Here is a 23,712-nt window from a genome sequence, read left to right on the forward strand (position 1 = left end):
CAGTCTGCAGTAGGGGGTTGCGGAGCTGGGGATGGGGGGGCTTTACAGATCATACACAGGATAACGGAACCTCACACTCCTGCCCCCCCCTCCCCCACATCACTAACACACACCTGAGATAAATCAGTTCTGTGGAAATTCCTTTTTAAGTTTGTGTGATCAGTCTCTACACATTTCTTAGTTACACTAGTTTAGTTTAATTTAGTTTAGTTAATTTTCCTTTACTTAATCCGGTTCCACCACAACAGTTGCTGGTAAGTCATGTGACTCTCCCGTCAAAATAAAAGTCCACTTGTAAAATATTAAATGTAAGAATGAAAGATTTAGTGATTATAGTGAGGAAAAGTTCAGGCAAGAAGAGGAATTTCACAAGTAACATTTATTAGCTTACTGATTTAACAGAAAACTTGCTATTTCACTGTGATAACAAACACAAATATTAGCAAATTACAACATCTTTAGCCCCGCTGTTTTTAAGAAATCCCAGTTAAACCATTACTGTGGAATACAGTCTCCAGCTGCTCTTTTGCTGATACTTTAATAATGATGATAATAATAATAATAACAAAAACATGAATTTGATAATAATAATAAGAAGAAGAATCACACTTTGAGCAACTTGACAAAAATACACAATTAAACATTTGTGTAAGAGGTTAAAAAGACTACAAAAATAATTGAAAAAGAACTACATAAAATAATATGAATTCTTACAAATTGTTATAATTGTGTTAACCTTTAGTAAACAAAAGAGACTCTTATGTTTTACACTCCTGTTGGAGGTTGGTTGATGTGTTGTAAAAAGGTCATTATTTTGCTGTGATTTTATTTTGATTACTACATAAATTTATATTTATTACTACAATTCCCTGCACCAACAAGGCAACTGCATGTTTTTTTTGTTATTAATTATCCCTCCGCTCCCCCCGTAGCTCCAGAGGAACTTGAATGCAGCTCCGTGAAAAAGTGCTGTTTTAAGCAAATATAAGGATTTTTGAGAAAAATTACTGGCAAAATGAGCTCTTATATCAGTTCTAGTCACTCTTCTGTGCATTTTTAGCGGGTATTGAAGCATATTTTGCCTAATAATTAATTATTTCTGCCCCGGTCGGGTTATCGGATCTATCGGATTTCCAAAAAACACATCTTGAACTCAGGAGCGCATATCACTGTTAGCCTAAAGCCAGTGTGGTGGAAAATAATGAACTGTTATCAGGAGTTGTTAAAATGAAAAAATCAGGTTTGTGAAGCATTGATTTGGATTAATGTATTTGGTTAATGTGTGGAAACTTTTATAAATTGGTTTTGTTGTAGAAAAGAAAATGAAAGGTGGGCTACCCCCACCTCTCGTCCGGGGTACAGCTCCCCTGCGTGTTCGTTTGATAGAGAGAGTCAGACAGTGGAGTGAAGTTGAAAGCAAACCAAGCATTTATTACAAAGTGCTGAATATTCAGGAGAACCCACACATGAAAGACCGTCTAACAGCCGTCCCAGTATAAGTTCTGACCCCCCTCTGATCTGACTCCATGTTTATACCCCAAATGACGTGAAACCTGCTGATGAGGCGTTGCTAACGATTAGCTCATGTTAATATGCATAATTTCACGTGTTAGTAATCCGTTTCACGTGTCTGACCGGACCACTAGTGTTTGGCCTTGACTGTGTTCTTCCAGGATGGAGCATCGTGGCACTATCTGTGTGTGTGCGTCACCCCCCGCTTTGAAGCAGAGGTTTTAGGGAGGCACTCACTCATCCAAAGGCCGCTTTGATCTAAGGCCTCTTCTGTAGCAATTTAGCCCCGTACCAGTCGAGTTGATGACCGTTAGTTAGGGTCATGCAGTAAACAAAATACTTCAAGCCTGAGCTACATCTCATATGTTATATGTTAATGTGTTAGTAAATGTATCATGTGGGTTAATTTGTCATATAATAGAGTCTGTGTTAGTCACATGCCTGATCAAACAATGTTTATCTATATGTGTAAATAACATATATTGTGAGTATTGGTTAATCTTCTATATAAATGCGTGTAAAATACACTGAGTAATACAAATGATCAAATACAATGTGAGTATTGGTTATGCATATAGAATACAAGGTTTCACACAATGATTATGTAAATATAGATACTAAGATAAGTAATCATAACTGAAAGATATTTGTCAATACACCCAAGGTATAATAAACAGTTACTCTTCAGTTTAAAGGAAAAAGCTTTGGACATCATCTGTCGTGATCAATGTAGAATGAATCAAGCATCGGCAATGTGATTCGAACCTCAAAGCTTCATATTAAAGGGTAACATCACTCACTTAGAATGACTTAGAATCTCTTCAGTTAATTGACCTGCTTTTATTTTAATATTCAATGGCATTTTTCTGTGTTTTTTTTCCAGAAATGAAAATATTTTCCTGAAATTCATCACCAACAACCAGGATATTTATCAAAAGATCAAAGTTAAACTGCTGAAAGAGGTGAAGCAGAAGCCTTCCTGAAGAATCTCCAGAACACGCAGAAACAGTTTGCTACATTTAAAAGGCAAATGAAGCAAAGTCCTGACATGGAGGAACATCAGCACTCTGTCAAGAGTTTTACTAAACAGAGTGATCTCAAAAAACACCAGCGTATTCACACAGGAGAAAAAACATATTTCTGCTCAGACTGTGGGAAGAGTTTTACTCAACAGAGTGATCTCAAAAAGCACCAGCGCATTCACACAGGAGAGAAACCGTATTACTGCTCAGACTGTGGGAAGATTTTTACTACCCAGAGTGATCTCAAACAACATCAGCGCATTCACACAGGAGAGAAACCATATTACTGCTCAGACTGTAGGAAGAGTTTTACTACACAGAGTAAACTTAAAATACATCAGCGCATTCACACAGGAGAGAAACCTTATTACTGCTCAGACTGTGGGAAGAGTTTTACTCAACAGAGTGATCTCAAAAAACATCAGCGCATTCACACAGGAGAGAAACCGCATCACTGCTCGGACTGTGGGAACAGTTTTACTACACAGAGTAATCTCAAAATACACCAGCGCATTCACACAGGAGAGAAACCGTATCACTGCTCAGACTGTGGGAAGAGTTTTACTACACAGAGTAATCTCAAAAAACACCAGCGCATTCACACAGGAGAGAAACCGTATCACTGCTCAGACTGTGGGAAGAGTTTTACTACACAGAGTGATCTCAAAAAACACCAGCGCATTCACACAGGAGAGAAACCGTATTACTGTTTCGACTGTGGGAAGAGTTTTACTAAACAGAGTGATCTCAAAAAACACCAGCGCATTCACACAGGAGAGAAACCGTATTACTGCTCAGACTGTGGGAAGTGTTTTACTGAACAGAGTAATCTCAAAAAACACCAGCGCATTCACACAGGAGAGTAATATAATACAGGAAATTGACAAATCCTGCACCTAACAGCTGGGGTTATGCATAGGGCTCAGCCAGGATCTACTACTCACTCAACTAACAACAATAGCAAAACCACCACAATCTGATACTGGCTCGACAAGAATCCAGAAGCACAGCCTAACACTATGTTCATGGTCCATTGCCTCAACTGCCAAGTAACAGACCTACCAAAAAATAACCTATGAGCAAACAGAATCCCTCCTTAATCTAAGCTCACTTCCTTTAACTATGGCAACAACACACTTACCTAAGCACAATCACACACAATAAATCACATTATAAGTTGCGTGAGCAGAACACAGCAACCACTACCATCTGATACTGGCTCGACAAGAATCCAGAAGCATAGCGAACTATGTTCATGGTCCGTGCCTCAACTGCCAAGTACTCAGACGTCTACAAAAACTCATGAGACAAATTACTACAAGAGCAGGACCACACCAATCCCCTTCATCCAAACTCTAACACAAACTTCAGTGCAAGCTCTTCTCAGGGGTCATCAGGCAGGCAGAAAAATGTCCCAAATTTGTCTCATGGCAATTAAAAGCGCAAATCATAAATTCCACCAGAAACAAATATGAACTGTATTTAACAATGGATTTTACAGGTTCAGCAAAACTATTCTTATCCAGGGATGATGTGTATAGAATTCCATGTTATGTTTGTATGTCTTGTAAGTTTGAATATTCCAGGACATTCTTTGTGAGACAGAGCTCAGTTTTTAGGTTAGTTACTGTTGCGCAGTAAGGTTACAGGCTCATTCACTCCCTCTGCTGGTGTTCTTGTTTGTCTATGGTTCAGTCCAATTAAAAATCTGTTACTATAGAGGGATATAGAGGGATATTTGGTTGTGTTGTATTACTCAAGTTTTATACTCTCTTATCTTTTCCTTATTGAATATTAAATGTTGCTTATGTTTTTTTTAATCTCCAAAGTTACTAAAAATATCCAAATAATGTAGTTTCTTAATTGTTTTTATCCAGTACAAACTATTATCTTTGTATAACTTCACCTCTATATTTACCCATGTGTGTTTTAATAAACGGCTTTTATATTGCAGATCTCCAGTCTCATTGTGTTTTCTCAACACATGTTTGACATGAAACCTATAGGCCTGAGATTGTCATATCCAGTTATATTAAGACTATGGTTTGTGTTTTTTTTCTCCTAAATCTCTTGTAATGTAGCTATGCATAACCAGTCATATTAAGACTCTGCTTGAAGTGCAAACAGAGACGGAACATGTTTTAAGCACAGTACAGTCTTGTTGGTCACTCTGTTACCGTCTGTCACTCTGTTAAAAGTAGCAGAAGCATCTTCTATGCCAGGAGTATTTAATTAGAATTCAGAATGATCCAGTTATACAAAATTCCTCGCCTGTCTCTCTGTCGCACTTGGCGTGACTTTAGTTTTCGTCCGTTCTCGTTTTTCCGCCCATTCTCGCCCAGGCTCACTATCTCCTTATAAAGGCGTTTTTTCACGGCCATGTCCCAATTCAACAGCCGGAGCAGCGGGACCGCGACCCTGACAACACGGGTTCGATCCCGCGTGAGGAGCGGTGTGTTTATTTATTTATTTTTTCCACGTCTGCACAGATCTGATTGACTGAAGAGAGTGGTTGGTGATATTACCTCACACGTGATTGGTCTGTGATTTACTGCTCCGCAAAGCGTGTATACAATTAAATCCTTCTCAATAGGTTTGGGTCCGGACCCGGACCACGGTCCGCCCGTGACCTCTGTTCTATGCAAATTCCCCGAATTTTCCTCTTCTGCTCACTGCTCAACCACCAAACTCGCTGCTACTGTGTTGCCAGTTGCCAGTGTTGTATCTTAAAAAGTCCACACTAAACTGTGAGAGGTTTAAGCTTGACGAGAAATATCGTCACGTCTTAATCTCGTGAGATCTCGTGCCACGATACAGCATTTGCTATTTTACTGACCAAATGTATAAACAAAGCATTTCCTGTTTTACTGTCTATTGTTATTGTTAGTTAGCCTAGCTAAATGTACAAATGTAGCATTTGCTGTTTTAATGACTATTATTATTGTTTGCTAGCTAGCTAAATGTTCAAATATGCAGTTTGCTGATTTACTGAACATTATTATTGGTAGCTAGCCTAGCTAAATGTATAAATGTAGCATTTGCCGTTTTACTGACTTTTATTATTGGTAGCTAGCCTAACTAAATGTCCAAACAACAGTGTTTGCTGTTTTACTGACCATTATTATTGGTAGTTAGCCTAACTAAATGTCCAAACAACAGTGTTTGCTGTTTTACTGACCATTATTATTGGTAGTTAGCCTAGCTAAATGTACAAACAAAGCAGTTTAACAGTGTTTTACGGACGGTATTTATTTATTTTTTATTTCTTGCATATTTTTTTTCTTAAATGTAATTTGTATTCTCTTTCAAGCATTCATTCGGTATCTCAATATGGGATACGCCACTCTCGCATATTCCTCATGTAGCCCCGGCTAATATATATATATATATATATATATATATATATATATATATATATATATATATATATATATATATATATATAGCACCTTTAGATTTTACAACTGTGAGATAAAACAGATAATACATATAAAACTGACATAAACTACAAAGTGAAATATACAAGTTAGTGGAAAATTAACACTACATATACATATAATACAGAATAAGATACAGAAATAATTTTAACTATACATGCAGAAAAAATATGTAATAAAGTAAAAAATAAAGGAAAGTAATGCTTAATCTTCCTTTGTTAATTTTGATTTATGTGGTAACTAATATGCGGAAGGAAGAAAAGCTTGCGCATTTACTAACAATTCCCTACTTTACCACATGATGCCACTAATTCCCGCTCTCTCCGCACACTTTTGAAGGCATACGCATGCCTTAAACCTTGCTTAAATGTACGCTCGTTTTCACGCCAAGTATTTCTTTATAAATCACAATTCTTGCGTGAGATGTTGCTTACGCACATTTCTGCCCTCTTTTTATGCGTACGCACTCTTTATAAATGAGGCCCCTGCTCTTTATGAGGCTTTGATTCAGCAGTAGATTCTCTCCTGTCAGATTCCTGTCAACATTAGCCTGTTAGCAGCTAACAGAGTTAGCAGTGAATTAGCTCTCTCTCTCTTATACTGTTTAATAAACTGAGAAAAGCACGAATAATTTATGGGTAAATTTATGAGATTAAACTAATTCAGATTTAATTAGTATAATTAAAGGCTGATTTTGGTAAGTTAGGAAAAAGCTGAATTAGCTAGCTTCCTAGAGTTGGCTAAGCTAGCTACTGAATGTACCCAAAGTTTCTGAGGAGAAAGAGCATTTATTTTCTGTTTTCTGTGACCTAGAAAGGTTTTTAAATGGTTTGGAGGAACTAATTGCCACCATTCTAACAATTCTACAAATAACTATCTGTTTTAAGCTAATTTGCCTCAGTAAGAGTAAATTATCCTCAAATTTTACCTCAGTTTATTTAATTGTTAGCGTTTACTAGCTAACAGATTTAACGTTTATTTACACAGTTCTTAAACTTAAATTTAGTTGTTTTTTTTTTTTTTAAACATTACTCCCACCTCCACTGTTTCTTATAATTCATATATTCTTTTCTCTACAGTGTACAAATCAGTGAGTCTTGGTGAATGTTTCTGTTCTTATTATGGTAAATAGGGCCTGCAGAAATTTAATAGAAGAATCTGTTCTTTAGAACATAATGTTTTATATCATTATTAGAAGCACAAACACACCTGAGATTATTTATATTTTTTTATATTTTACAATTACTGTTACAAAGAGCCAAGATGTTAACTACTTTATTTTAGTGTGGAATGTTTCAGCTAGCAACTTTAGGTAATTTGAACTACTTTATTTCAGTGTGGAATCTTTATAGCTAGCTAGGTTAGCTAATATTAACTACTTTATTTCAGTGTGGAATGTTTTAGCTAGCTACGTTAGCTAATGTTTACTTTATTTCAGAGTGAAAAGATTTAGCTAGCTAGGTTAGCTAATGTTAACTACTTTATTTCAGTGTGGAATGTTTTAGCTAGCTAGGTTAGCTAATGTTAACTTTATTTCAGAGTGAAAAGATTTAGCTAGCTACGTTAGCTAATGTTAACTACTTTATTTCAGTGTGGAATGTTTCAGCTAGCTACTTTAGGTAATTTTAACTACTTTATTTCAGTGTGGAATCTTTATAGCTAGCTAGGTTAGCTAATATTAACTACTTTATTTCAGTGTGGAATGTTTTAGCTAGCTAGGTTAGCTAATGTTAACTTTATTTCAGAGTGAAAAGATTTAGCTAGCTACGTTAGCTAATGTTAACTACATTATTTCAGTGTGGAATGTTTCAGCTAGCTACTTTAGGTAATTTTAACTACTTTATTTCAGTGTGGGATGTTTTAGCTATCTAGGTTAGCTAATATTAACTACTTTATTTTAGTGTGGGATGTTTTAGCTATCTAGGTTAGCTAATGTTAACTTTATTTCAGAGTGAAAAGATTTAGCTAGCTACATTATCTAATGTTAACTACATTATTTCAGTGTGGAATGTTTCAGCTAGCTACTTTAGGTAATTTTAACTACTTTATTTCAGTGTGGAATCTTTATAGCTAGCTAGGTTAGCTAATATTAACTACTTTATTTCAGTGTGGAATGTTTTAGCTAGCTAGGTTAGCTAATGTTAACTTTATTTCAGAGTGAAAAGATTTAGCTAGCTACTTTAGGTAATTTTAACTACTTTATTTCAGTGTGGAATCTTTATAGCTAGCTAGGTTAGCTAATATTAATTACTTTATTTCAGTGTGTACTGTTTGAGCTAGCTACTTTAGGTAATTTTAACAATTTATTTCAGTGTGGGATGTTTTAGCTATCTAGGTTAGCTAATATTAACTACTTTATTTTAGTGTGGGATGTTTTAGCTAGCTAGGTTAGCTAATGTTAACTACTTTATTTCAGTGTGTAATGTTTCAGCTAGCAACTTTAGGTAATTTGAATTACTTTATTTCAGTGTGGAAGGTTTTAGCTAGCTAATGTTAACTACTTTATTTAAGTGTGGAATGTTTTAGCTTGCTAGGTTAGCTAATGTTAACTTTATTTCAGAGTGAAAAGATTTAGCTAGCTACGTTAGCTAATGTTAACTACTCTATTTCAGTGTGGAATGTTTTAGCTAGCTAGGCTAGCTAATGTTAACTACATTATTTCAGTGTGGAATGTTTCAGCTAGCTACTTTAGGTAATTTTAACTACTTTGTTTCAGTGTGTAATGTTTTAGCTAGCTAGGTTAGCTAATGTTAACTACTTTATTTCAGAGTGAAAAAATTTAGCTAGCTACGTTAGCTAATGGTAACTACTTTATTTCAGTGTGTAATGTTTCAGCTAGCAACTTTAGGTAATTTGAACTACTTTATTTCAGTGCGGAATGTTTTAGCTAGCTACGTTACCTAATGTTAACTACTTTATTTCAGTGTGGAATGTTTTAGCTAGCTAGGTTAGCTAATATTAATTACTTTATTTCAGTGTGTAATGTTTGAGCTAGCTACTTTAGGTAATTTTAACAATTTATTTCAGTGTGGGATGTTTTAGCTATCTAGGTTAGCTAATATTAACTACTTTATTTTAGTGTGGGATGTTTTAGCTAGCTAGGTTAGCTAATGTTAACTTTATTTCAAAGTGAAAAGATTTAGCTAGCTACATTAGCTAATGTTAACTACTTTATTTCAGTGTGTAATGTTTCAGCTAGCAACTTTAGGTAATTTGAATTACTTTATTTCAGTGTGGAAGGTTTTAGCTAGCTAATGTTAACTACTTTATTTAAGTGTGGAATGTTTTAGCTTGCTAGGTTAGCTAATGTTAACTTTATTTCAGAGTGAAAAGATTTAGCTAGCTACGTTAGCTAATGTTAACTACTCTATTTCAGTGTGGAATGTTTTAGCTAGCTAGGCTAGCTAATGTTAACTACATTATTTCAGTGTGGAATGTTTCAGCTAGCTACTTTAGGTAATTTTAACTACTTTGTTTCAGTGTGTAATGTTTTAGCTAGCTAGGTTAGCTAATGTTAACTACTTTATTTCAGAGTGAAAAAATTTAGCTAGCTACGTTAGCTAATGGTAACTACTTTATTTCAGTGTGTAATGTTTCAGCTAGCAACTTTAGGTAATTTGAACTACTTTATTTCAGTGCGGAATGTTTTAGCTAGCTACGTTACCTAATGTTAACTACTTTATTTCAGTGTGGAATGTTTTAGCTAGCTAGGTTAGCTAATATTAATTACTTTATTTCAGTGTGTAATGTTTCAGCTAGCAACTTTAGGTAATTTTAACAATTTATTTCAGTGTGGGGTGTTTTAGCTATCTAGGTTAGCTAATATTAACTACTTTATTTTAGTGTGTACTGTTTCAGCTAGCTACTTTAGGTAATTTTAACTACTTTGTTTCAGTGAGTAATGTTTTAGCTAGCTAATTTAGGTCATTGTACTACTACTTTATTTCAGTGTGGAATGTTTTGGCTAGCTACGTTAGCTAATGTTAACTACATTATTTCTGTGTGGAATGTTTCAGCTAGCTACTTTAGGTCATTTTAACTACTTTATTTCAGTGTGGGATGTTTTAGCTAGCTAGGTTAGCTAATGTTAACTACTTTATGTCAGAGTGAAAAAATTTAGCTAGCTACGTTAGCTAATGTTAACTACTTTATTTCAGTGTGTAACGTTTCAGCGAGCAACTTTAGGTAATTTGAACTACTTTATTTCAGTGTGGAATCTTTATAGCTAGCTAGTTTAGCTAATATTAACTACTTTATTTCAGTGTGGAATGTTTAAGCTAGCTAGGTTAGCTAATATTAACTACTTTATTTCAGTGTGGAATGTTTTAGCTAGCTAATGTTAACTACTTTATTTAAGTGTGGAATGTTTTAGCTTGCTAGGTTAGCTAATGTTAACTTTATTTCAGAGTGAAAAGATTTAGCTAGCTACGTTAGCTAATGTTAACTACATTATTTCAGTGTGGAATCTTTCAGCTAGCTACTTTAGGTAATTTTAACTACTTTATTTCAGTGTGGGATGTTTTAGCTAGCTAGGTTAGCTTATGTTAACTACTTTATTTCAGAGTGAAAAAATTTAGCTAGCTACGTTAGCTTATGGCAGGGGTGCACAACTTCTTTTGACCAAGGGCCTATTTCACATTAACACCTAGACCAGAGGGCCACACATTTTTACAGGGGTCTCCACACAAATTTGGAATACATTGTTTTACTATGCTACTATTGCATAATATCAGCTACTTACAAGAAATGTCTTGGTCAATGGGAGATATTGCAGCGCCGTTCTGACACAAGCTGATTAATGTCAGGCTCCAGTGAGGTGGTTGCAAGTCTGAGCACCGCCTGTAGGTTCTCATCAGTTAGTCTTGTCCGCAGGGGAGATTTATTCAGCTTCATCAAGGAAAACATCTGTTCACAAATGTAAGTGCTTCCAAACATGGAGATCCACTTCTGTGCATTAGCAAAAAGGTTTGGAAACTGTTCCCTGTCCAAGGATTGATAAAACTCTAGGAGAGGCATCTCCCTGTGCTTGGTTCTCATTGCAGTGGAGCACTTCAGTTCAATTATTTCAAGTTGTAATTCACCAGGTACAGTTTCAGTATCTACAGAGAATGGATCAGCAAGTAGTTGGAGAGTAGCCTGTTCATTTCTGAACTGCCCAAATCTTGCACTGAATGCCAGCTTCAAGTCTTCAAGTACACAGCTGTGTCGACTCCAGTTATAGTTCTTGTGAGCAAAGGCCTCTTGGCATGTAGGAAAATGTGTCAGATTTCCTTTCTTTAACTGGGTTGCAAAAAGATTCAGTTTCATTTCAAATGCACAGACAGCTTCAAACAAGTGGCAAATCAATCTGTCTTTTCCCTGCAGTTTCAAATTAAGCTCATTTAAGAGTCCAGTTAGGTCTGTCAAAAAGGCTAGATCAGCAATCCAGTCAGTGTTTTCCATGACCAACGTGTCCTTTCCCTTCTGCTCTAGGAACAGCTTGATTTCATTTCGCAGTGCAAAAAATATTTTCAAAACATTGCCCCTACTGAGCCATCTCACCTCTGTGTGGTAGATAACATCCCCGTAGGCTGCACTTATGTCTTCCAGAAAAGACTGAAATTCTCGGTGGTTTAGTGATCTTGCACGGATGAAATTAACAGCAGATACAACAAAGTCCATTATCTGTTTAAACTGCAAATGTTTTCCACACAGTGCCTCTTGGTGAATTATGCAGTGATAGTGTTTCAGTTCTGCTGCTTGGTCTGGTCCTAAATGCCTCTTCAGATGTCCTATAAAACCATTCGTCTCACCAACCATGGAGGGGGCACCATCGGTTGTTACAGCTGATAGCTTGCTCCACGGTAAATTCAGGTTCTCCACTGCAGTTTTAAATGCATTGAAAATTTCAAATCCAGTTGTTCTACCATACAAGGGCACTAATGCTGCAAGTTCTTGATAGACTTGGCAGGTGCCAGTGACACCACGGATGAATATTGAGAGCTGTGCTGTGTCGGTGTTGTCTGTGCTCTCGTCCAAAGCAGCAGAAAAATAAGTGACGTCGTTTATCCTGCTTTGTAACTGGCAGTATGAATTACTAGACAAATCAACAATTCGCCGCTGAATGGTTGTTCTCGAAAGACTAATGTTTTTAAATGCATCTTTGGCCTCTGGGCAAATGACATCACAAGCCTCCAACATACAGTCTTTAACAAATTCTCCATCAATAAACGGGCGAGCAGATTTTGCTACGAGGTTAGCAATCCTGTAGCTAGCAATGGTACAGGCTTCGGACTCCTTTCGTCTCTTTTCAAACACGCCTTGTTGACTCACCAGTTGCTTTTTTAGTGCTTCAATCTTTTGCTTTCTGTCCTCACCTTGGAGATCGGCGAGTTTTGGGTGTTTTGTTTCGTAATGCCTGCGTAAATTATATTCCTTTGCCACGGCCACGCATTCCAAGCACACCAGACACGAGAAAACAGCACTGCTTGTTTCATAAAAAAAGTACTTGGATGTCCATTCGGGGTTAAATTTCCTATGTTCGAGATCCACTTTTCTTTTTTTACTCGTACTTGGTTTGGACAAAGACGTGATACTGCTGAAGTAAGTCGTATTTTCCTATTTTAGTCACCTTTTGTTTATGTAGTCCCGTTTTTTGCTGCCGGAAAAAAAGACAGAATTGCGCGCTTCAGCGGATGGTGATGGCTACGGGCAGGAGATTGAGTTAAGTTTCGGAACGTCAACACTAGGCGGCAGTGTTCCGCGATGTCATCAAACTTCCCAATAAATTTAAAGTGACAGCATTATTTATTTAAAATGCATCAGCACTTACTTTAGCGGGCCGGACTGACAGTTTTAGCGGGCCGTATCTGGCCCTGGCTTATGGTAACTACTTTATTTCAGTGTGTAATGTTTCAGCTAGCAACTTTAGGTAATTTGAACTACTTTATTTCAGTGTGGAATCTTTATAGCTAGCTAGGTTAGCTAATATTAACTACTTTATTTCAGTGTGGAATGTTTTAGCTAGCTAGGTTAGCTAATATTAATTACTTTATTTCAGTGTGTACTGTTTCAGCTAGCTACTTTAGGTAATTTTAACAATTTATTTCAGTGTGGGATGTTTTAGCTAGCTAGGTTAGCTAATATTAACTACTTTATTTTAGTGTGGGATGTTTCAGCTAGCTACTTTAGGTAATTTTAACTACTTTATTTCAGTGTGTACTGTTTCAGCTAGCTACTTTAGGTAATTTTAACAATTTATTTCAGTGTGGGATGTTTTAGCTAGCTAGGTTAGCTAATATTAACTACTTTATTTTAGTGTGGGATGTTTTAGCTAGCTAGGTTAGCTAATGTTAACTTTATTTCAAAGTGAAAAGATTTAGCTAGCTACATTAGCTAATGTTAACTACTTTATTTTAGTGTGGGATGTTTTAGCTAGCTACATTAGCTAATGTTAACTACTTTATTTCAGTGTGTAATGTTTCAGCTAGCTACTTTAGGTAATTTTAACTACTTTGTTTCAGTGAGTAATGTTTTAGCTAGCTAATTTAGGTAATTTTAACTACTTTGTTTACATGTGGAAGGTTTTAGGTAGCTAGATTAGCTAACGTTAACTACTTTATTTCAGAGTGGAAAGATTAAGTCAGCTAGGTTAGCTAATGTTAAATACTGTATTTCAGTGTGTAATGTTTAGTAAGATTGAGTAGCTAATATCAACTACTTTATTTCAGTGTGGAATGTTTTAGCTAGGTAGGTTAGCTAATGTGAACTACATTATTTCAGTGTGGAATATTTTAGTTCTAATAAAATCGTGATAGATCAACACATTCAAAACCCAGAGAGAGAGAAAGAGAGAGAGCCCTCCAGACTTAATCCAAGCAGTTATACATTTATCCAGTCCAGTTAACAGCTTGTTGTCCAGTTCTGATGACGTGATCAGCTCCAGCCTGTCTGAGCAACAAGTTCTTATCATGATGTTGTTCAGCTCTGTGTCCTTCATGAACACAGCAGACAGTCCTTGTGTTCCAAACAATCCTTATGTGCCTTAAAGTCTGTGAGAAGATGAAACAGAGGAAAAGAGTGGATGGAAAGATCTTCTGGCCTGTGTGCGACTTTACGGTGTGTAGAACAGGCATGCGCTGGATATCTGAGAAGAGGTTCCCAGCACTTCACTCAGAGAGCTTGTTGTCTCCTAGTTCATATACACTGGTCCCAGAACAGCAGAACAGCAGTGAAGCTTCTCTGCCACTCAGGGTCACGTTCTCCTCACAGCTCTCCCTGTTGATGAAAACACTCTGACCTTCCTGATTCCTGAAAACGTACAAACAACCTCCAAAGCCCTGCGTCATTGTGACAGTTCAAAAGAGAGCAGTTTTTAAATAAATTATTAAGTGAACAGAAAAATAATAACTGTATATATAAATGTATAAAACATTTAAAAATAAGAGTGTGCAGGTGTGGTTATCTCCAATCACACCCTTCACCAAATAATAACATAAAACAGGCTCAGGATGGATAGGTTCCAGGTCACAGAAAGGTTACCAACCATATAGTGAGAAAACACGAGATTGGAGATCTTGCAATATAAAAGCATTTTATTGAAACACACACGAGTAAATATTAGGGGTATAAATCTCTCAGTGTTTCGATTTGATTTGATTCCGATTTCTGGGGTCAAGATTCGATTCAGAAACGATTTTCGATTCTAGAATGATTTATCAATTCAAATGGCCTATAAATTTTGTTTAAATTATGTGAGAAGATAAAAAGATGAAAAGACAATTTAAACAAATAGAACATTTATTTCAAACAATAAACTTAGGTTCCTTACTGTATAAAATATTTTTGCAATGTAGTGACAGTGCCACAATAATGAATGATTAATTTCTAGCATGGTTGACTAATCCTGTATTCATTTCTAAAAGGTAGACATTGTTAAAACTAGAAAACACTCATAAACAGCCACAAGGTCAAGAGTGGAACGTTAGATAGGCTATAATTATGTAACAAGCAGAGAAGATACTAAATACACTGGATTTTAGCATGCACACCCCTCTGTTGCCTAACTGGGAGTTCACCTGTCGCGCAGAGCTTTTTAACAGTTAAAGAGCTCCGCAGGGACAGTTAAAAAGCTCAGCGCGACAGTAGCTTCACCCAAAAAACACGTTTTTTTTGGAAAATGAGAATCGATTCTGAATCGTTCAATGTTAGCTCCAATCGATTTTTTCCTGCACCCCTAGTAAATATAGATGTGAAGCAATGCAAGGATAATAGTTGTTACTGGATAAAAACAATCAATGAACTAAATTAATTGGATATTCTTAGTTACTTTGGAGATTAAAAAGTCTTAAGCAAGATACAATATCTAATAAGAAAAAGAGTTAAAAACTTGAGTAATACATCAACAAAATATCCCTCTATTGTAACAGAGAGAACAACAGCAGGGGCAATAAATGAGCCAGCAACTTTACTGCGCTATACAGGTCTGGAGGGGGTTGATTTCAGTATGAGAACTACGGCTGGAGCGTTTTATTTAACCTCTGGAAAATATTTTGTTGGCCTCTCTGTGGGGTCTGAATGCTCCACACGGCAGTACCCGGCACAGTGTCGTCTCTCTGTGGCTCTGGGTCACACTTTTGTGAGCACTCTCTCTCTGGAGTTCCTCAGGTGGTGTTTTCCCCTTATCCTTTCATATGGGTGGCCTGGCAGTTGATAGCATTAAAGTAAGCTATGCTAAGCTTGGGGAACTGAGGACGGCTTCCACAGAGGAAAAACAGAGATACTGGAAATTAATGGAAATAATTAAATCTGTATATACTAGAAAAGCGATTAAATGCATTCAAAACCTTTTAGGCATAAGCACTGAAGGTTTGATCCAAAATGCTTAGTTGCAGACTAAGAATCCTACTGTACTCCTAACAACATCTACATTTTAAAGACTAAATTATGCTAACCTAACATCTGGTGCAAGCACTGGCAGTGCCCTCACTCGAACTTAAACAACCTTCCCTTCTTCAGAACTGAACTCCTACCGTAACTACCCTAAAAACTGAGCTGTGTCTCACGAAGAATGTCCTGGAATATCAAACATGCGAGAAAACATAACATTAAATTCAATAAACATCATCGCTGGATCAGATTCATTTTGCTGAACCTGTAAAATCCATTGTTAAATTCAGTTCATGTTTGTTTCTGGTGGAACGTGTCCCAAGTGACAAAGTGAAAAATTTTTGTAGGATAAGGTGTTCTGTCTGAAAGATTTACGATTTGCACTTTTTATTGCAGTGGAACAAATTTGGGATAGTTTTCTCTCCTGTGTGAATGTGCTGGTGATTATTGAGAGTACTCTTTGTAGTAAAACTCTTCCCACAGTCTGAGCAGTAATACGGTTTCTCTCCGGTGTGAATGCGCTGGTGATTATTGAGAGTACTCTTTGTAGTAAAACTCTTCCCACAGTCTGAGCAGTAATACGGTTTCTCTCCGGTGTGAATGCGCTGGTGATTATTGAGAGTACTCTGTTTAGTAAAACTCTTCCCACAGTCTGAGCAGTAATACGGTTTCTCTCCGGTGTGAATGCGCTGGTGATTATTGAGAGTACTCTGTTGATTAAAACTCTTCCCACAGTCTGAGCAGTAATACGGTTTCTCTCCTGTGTGAATGCGCTGGTGAATTTTGAGAGTACTCTGTTCAGTAAAACTCTTTCCACAGTCTAAGCAGTAATACGGTTTCTCTCCTGTGTGAATGCGCTGGTGAATTTTGAGAGTACTCTGTTTAGTAAAACTCTTCCCACAGTCTGAGCAGTAATACGGTTTCTCTCCGGTGTGAATGCGCTGATGCAGTTTGAGATTACTCTGTTGATTAAAACTCTTTCCACAGTCTAAGCAGTAATACGGTTTCTCTCCTGTGTGAATGCGCTGGTGTTTTTTGAGATTACTCTGTTTAGTAAAACTCTTCCCAAGGTCTGAGCAGTGATGTGGTTTCTCTCCTGTGTGAATGCGCTGGTGAATTTTGAGATCACTCTGTTTAGTAAAACTCTTGACAGAGTGCTGATGTTTCTCCATGTCGGGACTTGGCTTAATTTGTCTGTTTAATGTGTCAAACGATTTCTGCGTGTTCTGGAGATTCTTCAGGACGGCTTGTGCTTCACCTCTTTCAGCAGTTTAACATTGCTTTTTGTTAATTATCCTGGTTGTTGGTAGTGATGAATTTCTGGAGAAAACCAGGAATATTTTTATTTCTGGAAAAAACAAAAATGAATTAATTGTATATTAAAATAAAAGCAGGTCAATTATCCAAAAGTACCTAGATCAGTTTCACTATATGGACAAAACAACTGGGACACCATAAAGGTTTCAGAACTTTTATTCTAACTCCATAGACATTATAATATATAGTTATATATAACTGTCAGCAGGCTGAATTTGTGTAGCAGAAACAATTCTACATACCGAATACAATGTTTTACTACTACATTAGTATCTCACTTTACACTATAATACATTATTCCATACTTTTACCACTCTACTATATTGACCTTGTAGGCTGGTTGCCAGAGACACAATGTACAACTTGCTTGTTATTTTGTTAAGTTTTCTCAATAATGGTAAAAAAAAATTTATAATTTATTAGTTTTTCAATATTTCAGAATGAGATGTTCTGACCTGAAGCACAAAAAGCTAAAAGTACAAGGACACAGACAAAACATTTACATTAAAATAAATTATAAAAGTTTCCACAAATATTAACCAAAGACAGTTATCCAAATCAATGCTTAAAAACCTGAGTTTTTACAGTTCTTGATAACAGTTCATTATTTTCTAACACATTATCTAACATTGATACGCACTCGTGAACTTGTTTTGTTTTTTTGTACATGCAGATCAAAATCCCTTAAAGCTCCACTAGGTAGGATTGAGATTTTGTGCGTGTGGGCTCCCCCTACCGTTGCAGACTGTAATAATTGTATACAGCACTATCGTGTATATATATATATATATATATATATATATATATATATATATATATATATATATATATATACACACACATATACACTTTTCCACCAGAAACTAAAAAGCACACACAAAATAATTACAACCATGATCAATTTGTCCCTTTTAGCATGAAATATTTACTTTATTGTAATCACGACTGAAACAAGACATTTCTTCTGTGTCTACAACTGATAAAACTGTGTGTAGCACAGCATAAAATAATATTAAAACAAAAACACAGTATCAGTAAAAGCTTTTACAAGCCCCAGACTAAAATGTATATTTCAGTTTGGGGCAATTTACTGCAAGCTAAGCTTACAAACAGCCATATTTTACACATAACATGATATATTTACACATTTAACCCAATCGCTAATGCTAATCGCTGCTAGCTTCCGCCTGCTAGCCTTCAGCTTTAGCTGAATGAAGGCTAAAATGAATAACATTTTAACTCTCGTATTAACATTTTAAGCTCCTTACAAAACAGAAATATTTATATTCTTTATCTGGTACTTATCTGAACTCACCGGAGCTTCTGCGGTAAAGCACAAAAGAACAGCACAAACTTTTAATTTTGTAGGTAAGTTAATGTTCTAGCCACCTTTAGCTAACCTGGCCAATGATATCTAGATAGTTAGCTAATCTAAACTAGCTGGCACTTCCAAACAATAAAATACTCTTAGCAGCCTGAATGTCTTAAACACATTAAATGTGTTGTTATATAGCCTAAATATGAACAATCTGTCTGTAATGGTTAAACCTATCATTTATAATTAACTTTAGCTGTTAGGTGTGGTATTGGTAACAACACTGGGTCATTTTACAAGCTAATTTTGCTAATGCTAATGCTCCTGCCTCAGTGCTGGAAAAATCTGTAAATCTAAGCTTACTGTAAATAAACAAAAGTGCTTTACACCCAAATAAACAGTTTTCAGAGAGAAATCTGTGTAGATTAACATCCAGCGCTCGCTTACCTTTAAGAGAGAGAGAGAGAGAGAGAGAGAGAGAGAGAGAGAGAGAGAGAGAGAGAGAGAGAGATTCTCGTACCTTCTGTAGTTCAGCTGATCCTGCTTTTCCTCCGCTCCAGCTACAGACCCCGGAAGCTCAGCCTCATCCGGGTTATGTAGAGCCCCGCCCCCTCCCCCGCTATATCACATTATACCCCATCACCGCTAGAGGGAGCCCGCGAGGGAGTCCTCAATGCATGGAGCTGAATGGAGCTAAACAGCTAAAACTCTCATTTAAAACACTGTATAACTACTTCTCTGGGGGTTTTCTTTAATTTTACAAAGTAGAACAAAGTATTTCACTAAAATAAGAAAGAAAACATACCCCTATATTTCCATTTTCTACAGATGTTTTTTATTCAGTAAATGTACTAGCATTCCTAGCATATGCTGGTCTGATGCTGGAGTTACACACAGATCTTGTTTAAAAGGATTATAAATGCAGTTTAAAAGCTTTAATAATTATCTCTGCAGTGATAAAATAGTTGTAGTTGTGCTGCTTTGAGGAAATTAGTGCAATTTTATTCTATAAAATATCACACATTTAAACATTTTTAAATGTTTGATACTTTTTATAATAAAAATGTGTTTTTAAGCTTTTATACATTTAAGACTCTGTTGAGTGGCTGAGATTCAGAGCAGATTCTGAACTGAGTTTTTCCTCTATAGAGATTCTCTGATTGCTCCTTGCTCCTGTACAACTCCAAAAAATAGCACTTACTAATTGCTATGGAAAGATCAGTGCTGTTGTTAAAGTACCAATTCTGACATTGATTCTGGTAGAGTTTTTAAAAAAACATACTTTAAAATATTATGGTTACATTTTCTTTGCATTTACCTTCTTGATGTCCTGCAGGTTCTTGAAAAGGAGATCGTACTGCAGCAGATCTTGTTTGTTGCTCACCTTGTCTATAGAGCTGGGCGATTAATCGATTTTATCGATTAATTCGAATTTACAGTTAAGGACGGTTTCACCACCGACGCGCCCCTGTGAGCTCCTGTACCACAGGCTTAGCCCCGCCCCTCTCTCCCCCTCCCTCCCGCGCGCAGACCCCACACCTCCCTCCCTCCCTCCCGCACGCGCTCCCCACACACCGCACAACACAATACATGACAGCAGAGCTTGTGCCCAGAATTGGTTCGGTTTTGCCGCGTAGGACGTGGATAGACCAAACAGATCCTCACTGTGCGTTTAAAACCGATTGCTTCTAAACGAAGCAGCGCAACAAATTTATCTCTATACCTTAAAACAGAAGCGTGTAGCGGAGTGGGAAAAGAAAAGTATTTCTCCCAGCCGAATGAACGCAGCAGCAGCAGCACACCATCCAAAGTAAAACAAGCATTTATAGAACATTTTATAGAACACTGGCACTTATTTAAAAGATTTGTTTTGCAATTCAAGCCCAATGGGGAAAAGTCTTTGATTAATAGCATATTAAATTGTGTTTTCTATTTTGTAAGTTTTATCAAAAAGGGCACCATTTTATTTTTTCTATTTGTTTTTTTGAGGGTGGCTTTATTTATTTATTTTTTAAGTTTGAGAGTGCATTGTGTCAGTACCTAAAATATGTTGGAGAACGCTTTCTAAAAGTTACTGGACGTTCTCACTGTTTACAATATTTTTTTTGTTTGTTTCTGGTTGCACTTTAACCACAAAGGGGACATTTAAGTGAAAACTAAATAAATAAAAACTAGTTTTTAACCATTTTATCATCTTTAATTTGCTTTTTAGTAGGGGAAACTTTTGATTTAAATAGAAAATCTAATAATAAAAAAAAATGATGTTTTTTTTTTTGCCATATCGCCCAGCTCTACTTGTGTAAAGTCTTTCTATTTATGTATTCTGAAAGCTTTCCATAAATTGAGGTCATTCACAGCTCCTCCCTGTAAAATCACTCTCTGACATTACAATGGACCATCCTGATTTCTGTATAGAAGGGTACTTCACACTTGTAAAAGCATTTGAAACTTCATATGCAAAAATCAGTTTTTAAACTAATTACTTGTAAAATTAAATGGATTTGTTTAAATGTATTTGTTCATAGAATGATATATATATATTTTTTAACTTTTCCAAAATAAGTCCAGCAAGCATTCTCATTCTACTACAAAATATTAGCCAACTTGTACACAAAATGTTGTACATATTAAAGGAAGATGTTACTGATGTTGGAGAATACTTTGGTCAGATTAGATCTGGTTCTGTGTAGAAATATAAGACAAACACCCCTGGTTGCTTGAGTCACTTAAAACTACCCCAACAAATAGCACTTACCAAGTTTTAACCAAAGGTCAGTACTATTGTTCTAATGGATCTTTGTTTAAAAGAAAGTATTGAAAAGAAATGTCACAATTTCTACTTTAACAATAGTTCTGATCTTTGAGTAAAATTGGTAAGTGCTATTTTTTGGGGTAGTTTTAACCCTCCTGTTACCTTCAGATTTACTAACACCTTTTATGTTTGGGGTCAATTTCACTTTTCGTTTCATTTTTAACCAAGTTTATGTCACATGCTATATTTGTTTGTTGATTACTTGAATAGCCATTTTTAAAAAATCGTAAAAAAAAAAATTAAATATTAACATACTGCTGAGTTTATTAAGATCTCATCAGTCCTGCCTTGTTTCTGTGTTATTGAAGCGTAGGACACGGAGGAGACATGGACTGTGTTTAGAGACGTGCTGGATCTGTCTGCAGCCCAAACACCTGTTCTTTCTTCACCTTTTGACTTGTACTCTCCAAACTGAGCAACACAATGTAGACTTACATGTGGGATTAAATCCAAGTCTTTCTAACTATCCCTCTAAACACACACCTCCCTCTAAATGTATCATCTACAGTAGTTTATCCTTTTAGATTGATGGTGTTCTGAAGAACTCAAATGCTGATTTTATGTTTGGACGTGGCTGACAGCGTATCTGCTGAGACCTGGAACTATTCTGATTACATTAGCACCACTAAGTTTATCATTTTCTCCAAGTGGGGAGACAGACCATAATAACTTTTTACTTTTGGAAGGTAGTTTGTTTTCTATTGGTTGAGAGACAAAAAGAGGATCTACAGTAAAGGGCTCATTCTCATCAGATGAGGATTCATTATAATCAGGATCCTCTCTAAAGTTATCCTTTTTCTCAGACACATTCTCCTCTATGTCTCTGTCATGGTGAAAGAGATGTGAGAAATCCTCACTGAGAGAAAACCTTTTCTTAGACGTCATTTTCAGTAGAGAGAGAGAGAGCAGAAAGAGAGAGAGACAGAACACACAGAGAACTGGTTTAGAAGCTGCTGTGAAACCTTTTATATCTCTGCATAACCACTATGTTGTGTGAACTATTAATATGTTTGTAGGAACAATATATTCCTCCACAGAATGAGAAATATCAAGTTCTCATGAGAATTATGTTTTCCCCGCCCCCTGTCACATCAACTGTCAGTGGTTCTTGCACTAATACAGTTATAATTATGTTATTTTAGGGATCTAATTTTTTTGAAGATTATAAAATTGCATGTCATATTGACCTTCACATCATTCAACACAAATCTGGTTCAAATTCTGATATTTTTATGTTTTATAAAGCTAAAATAGCCTGGGGTCAAATTGACCCCAAACAACACCGATGTATACAAAATGTGTAAAAGACCCAACAAAACATCCCATTAATGTTATGTTTACCCAGTTGTCTCTATTAAGTGAGGAAAAGTCACCAAATATGAAGTAAATAAAATGAGATTAACTACTTACATAAATGCATTAAACATTGAATGGGGTCAAATAAACTCTTAAACAAATCCTTGATATTTTATAATTATTAGTTTTAAACTGATATTTAAAGTTTCAACTGCTTTTACAAGTGTGAAGTACCCTTCTATACAGAAATCAGGATAGTCCATTGTGATGTCAGAGAGTGATTTTACAGGGAGGAGCTGTGAATGACCTCAATTTATGGAAAGCTTTCAGCTTTCAGCTTTTCGAGCCTCGAGGATCGACGTCAAGCTCCGGGATCTGGGTCTGAACAGCACACTGTGCAGCTGGATCCTGAACTTCCTGTCAGACCGACAGCAGGTGGTGAGGATGGGCAACATCACATCCTCCTCACTGACCCTCAACATCGGAGCGCCCCAGGGCTGTGTGCTCAGCCCGCTCCTGTACTCCCTGTACACCCACGACTGCACAGCCAGACACAGCTCCAATGTCATCATCAAATTTGCTGACGACACAACAATTGTTGGCCTGATCTCAAACAACGACGAATCGGCCTACAGAGAGGAGGTTAACATCCTGGAAAACTGGTGCCAGGAGAACAACCTCTCTCTAAACGTCAGCAAGACCAAGGAGCTGATCGTGGACTTCAGGAAGCAGGAGAAAGCATACTCGTCGATCTCCATCAACGGGACTGCGGTGGAGAGGGTCAGCAGCTTCAAGTTTCTGGGTGTTCACATCAGCGAGGATCTGACATGGACAGAACACACCACACGGGTGGTGAAGAAGGCACAACAACGCCTGTACTTCCTCAGACGGCTGAGGAGGTTTGGTCTGAACCCCAGCATCCTCAGGACTTTCTACACCTGCACTGTGGAAAGCATTCTGACGGGCAGCATCACCACCTGGTATGGGAACTGTACTGCTCTGGAGCGGAAATCCCTGCAGAGGGTTGTGCGCACAGCGCAGTACATCACTGGGGTTGAGCTCCCAAACCTTTTGGATTTATACACCAACCGCTGCCTGAGGAAATCCAAAAAGATCATGAAGGACCCGTTCCAT

General features: G+C 36.7%; 5 protein-coding genes across 8 annotated transcripts in view; 2 read left to right on the top strand and 3 right to left on the bottom strand.

Moving 5' to 3' along the window:
* The window catches only part of LOC111196357 (zinc finger protein 271-like), a 460,288-nt gene extending 455,803 nt beyond the window's left edge, over window positions 1–4,485 (top strand). For 2 of the 3 annotated variants that reach the window (XM_049477919.1, XM_049477918.1), the window contains exon 2: window positions 2,396–4,485. In XM_049477919.1, coding sequence (XP_049333876.1) covers window positions 2,543–3,400 — 858 coding nt within the window. In that variant the 5' untranslated portion in view covers window positions 2,396–2,542 and the 3' untranslated portion in view covers window positions 3,401–4,485. The remainder of the gene's footprint in view (window positions 1–2,395) is intronic. The other variant, XM_049477920.1, reaches the window with a different exon arrangement.
* Window positions 1–19,068, bottom strand: part of LOC111197627 (gastrula zinc finger protein XlCGF49.1-like) — a 117,586-nt gene extending 98,518 nt beyond the window's left edge. Inside the window, exon 1 of the mRNA XM_049478283.1 lies at window positions 18,991–19,068. The gene's annotated coding sequence lies outside the window, so the exon portion shown is untranslated. The remainder of the gene's footprint in view (window positions 1–18,990) is intronic.
* The window catches only part of LOC125801534 (zinc finger protein 239-like), a 250,332-nt gene that overhangs the window by 118,479 nt on the left and 108,141 nt on the right, over window positions 1–23,712 (bottom strand). The window lies entirely within an intron of this gene.
* The window catches only part of LOC125801313 (zinc finger protein 239-like), a 140,032-nt gene that overhangs the window by 109,351 nt on the left and 6,969 nt on the right, over window positions 1–23,712 (top strand). The window lies entirely within an intron of this gene.
* The window catches only part of LOC125801445 (zinc finger protein 239-like), a 173,482-nt gene continuing 163,588 nt past the window's right edge, over window positions 13,819–23,712 (bottom strand). For both annotated transcript variants that reach the window (XM_049478195.1, XM_049478194.1), the window contains exon 2: window positions 13,819–17,186. In XM_049478195.1, coding sequence (XP_049334152.1) covers window positions 16,210–17,010 — 801 coding nt within the window. In that variant the 5' untranslated portion in view covers window positions 17,011–17,186 and the 3' untranslated portion in view covers window positions 13,819–16,209. The remainder of the gene's footprint in view (window positions 17,187–23,712) is intronic.

The sequence above is a fragment of the Astyanax mexicanus genome, chromosome 4, assembly GCF_023375975.1.
Source record: "Astyanax mexicanus isolate ESR-SI-001 chromosome 4, AstMex3_surface, whole genome shotgun sequence".
NCBI classification, from domain to species: Eukaryota; Metazoa; Chordata; class Actinopteri; order Characiformes; family Acestrorhamphidae; genus Astyanax; species Astyanax mexicanus.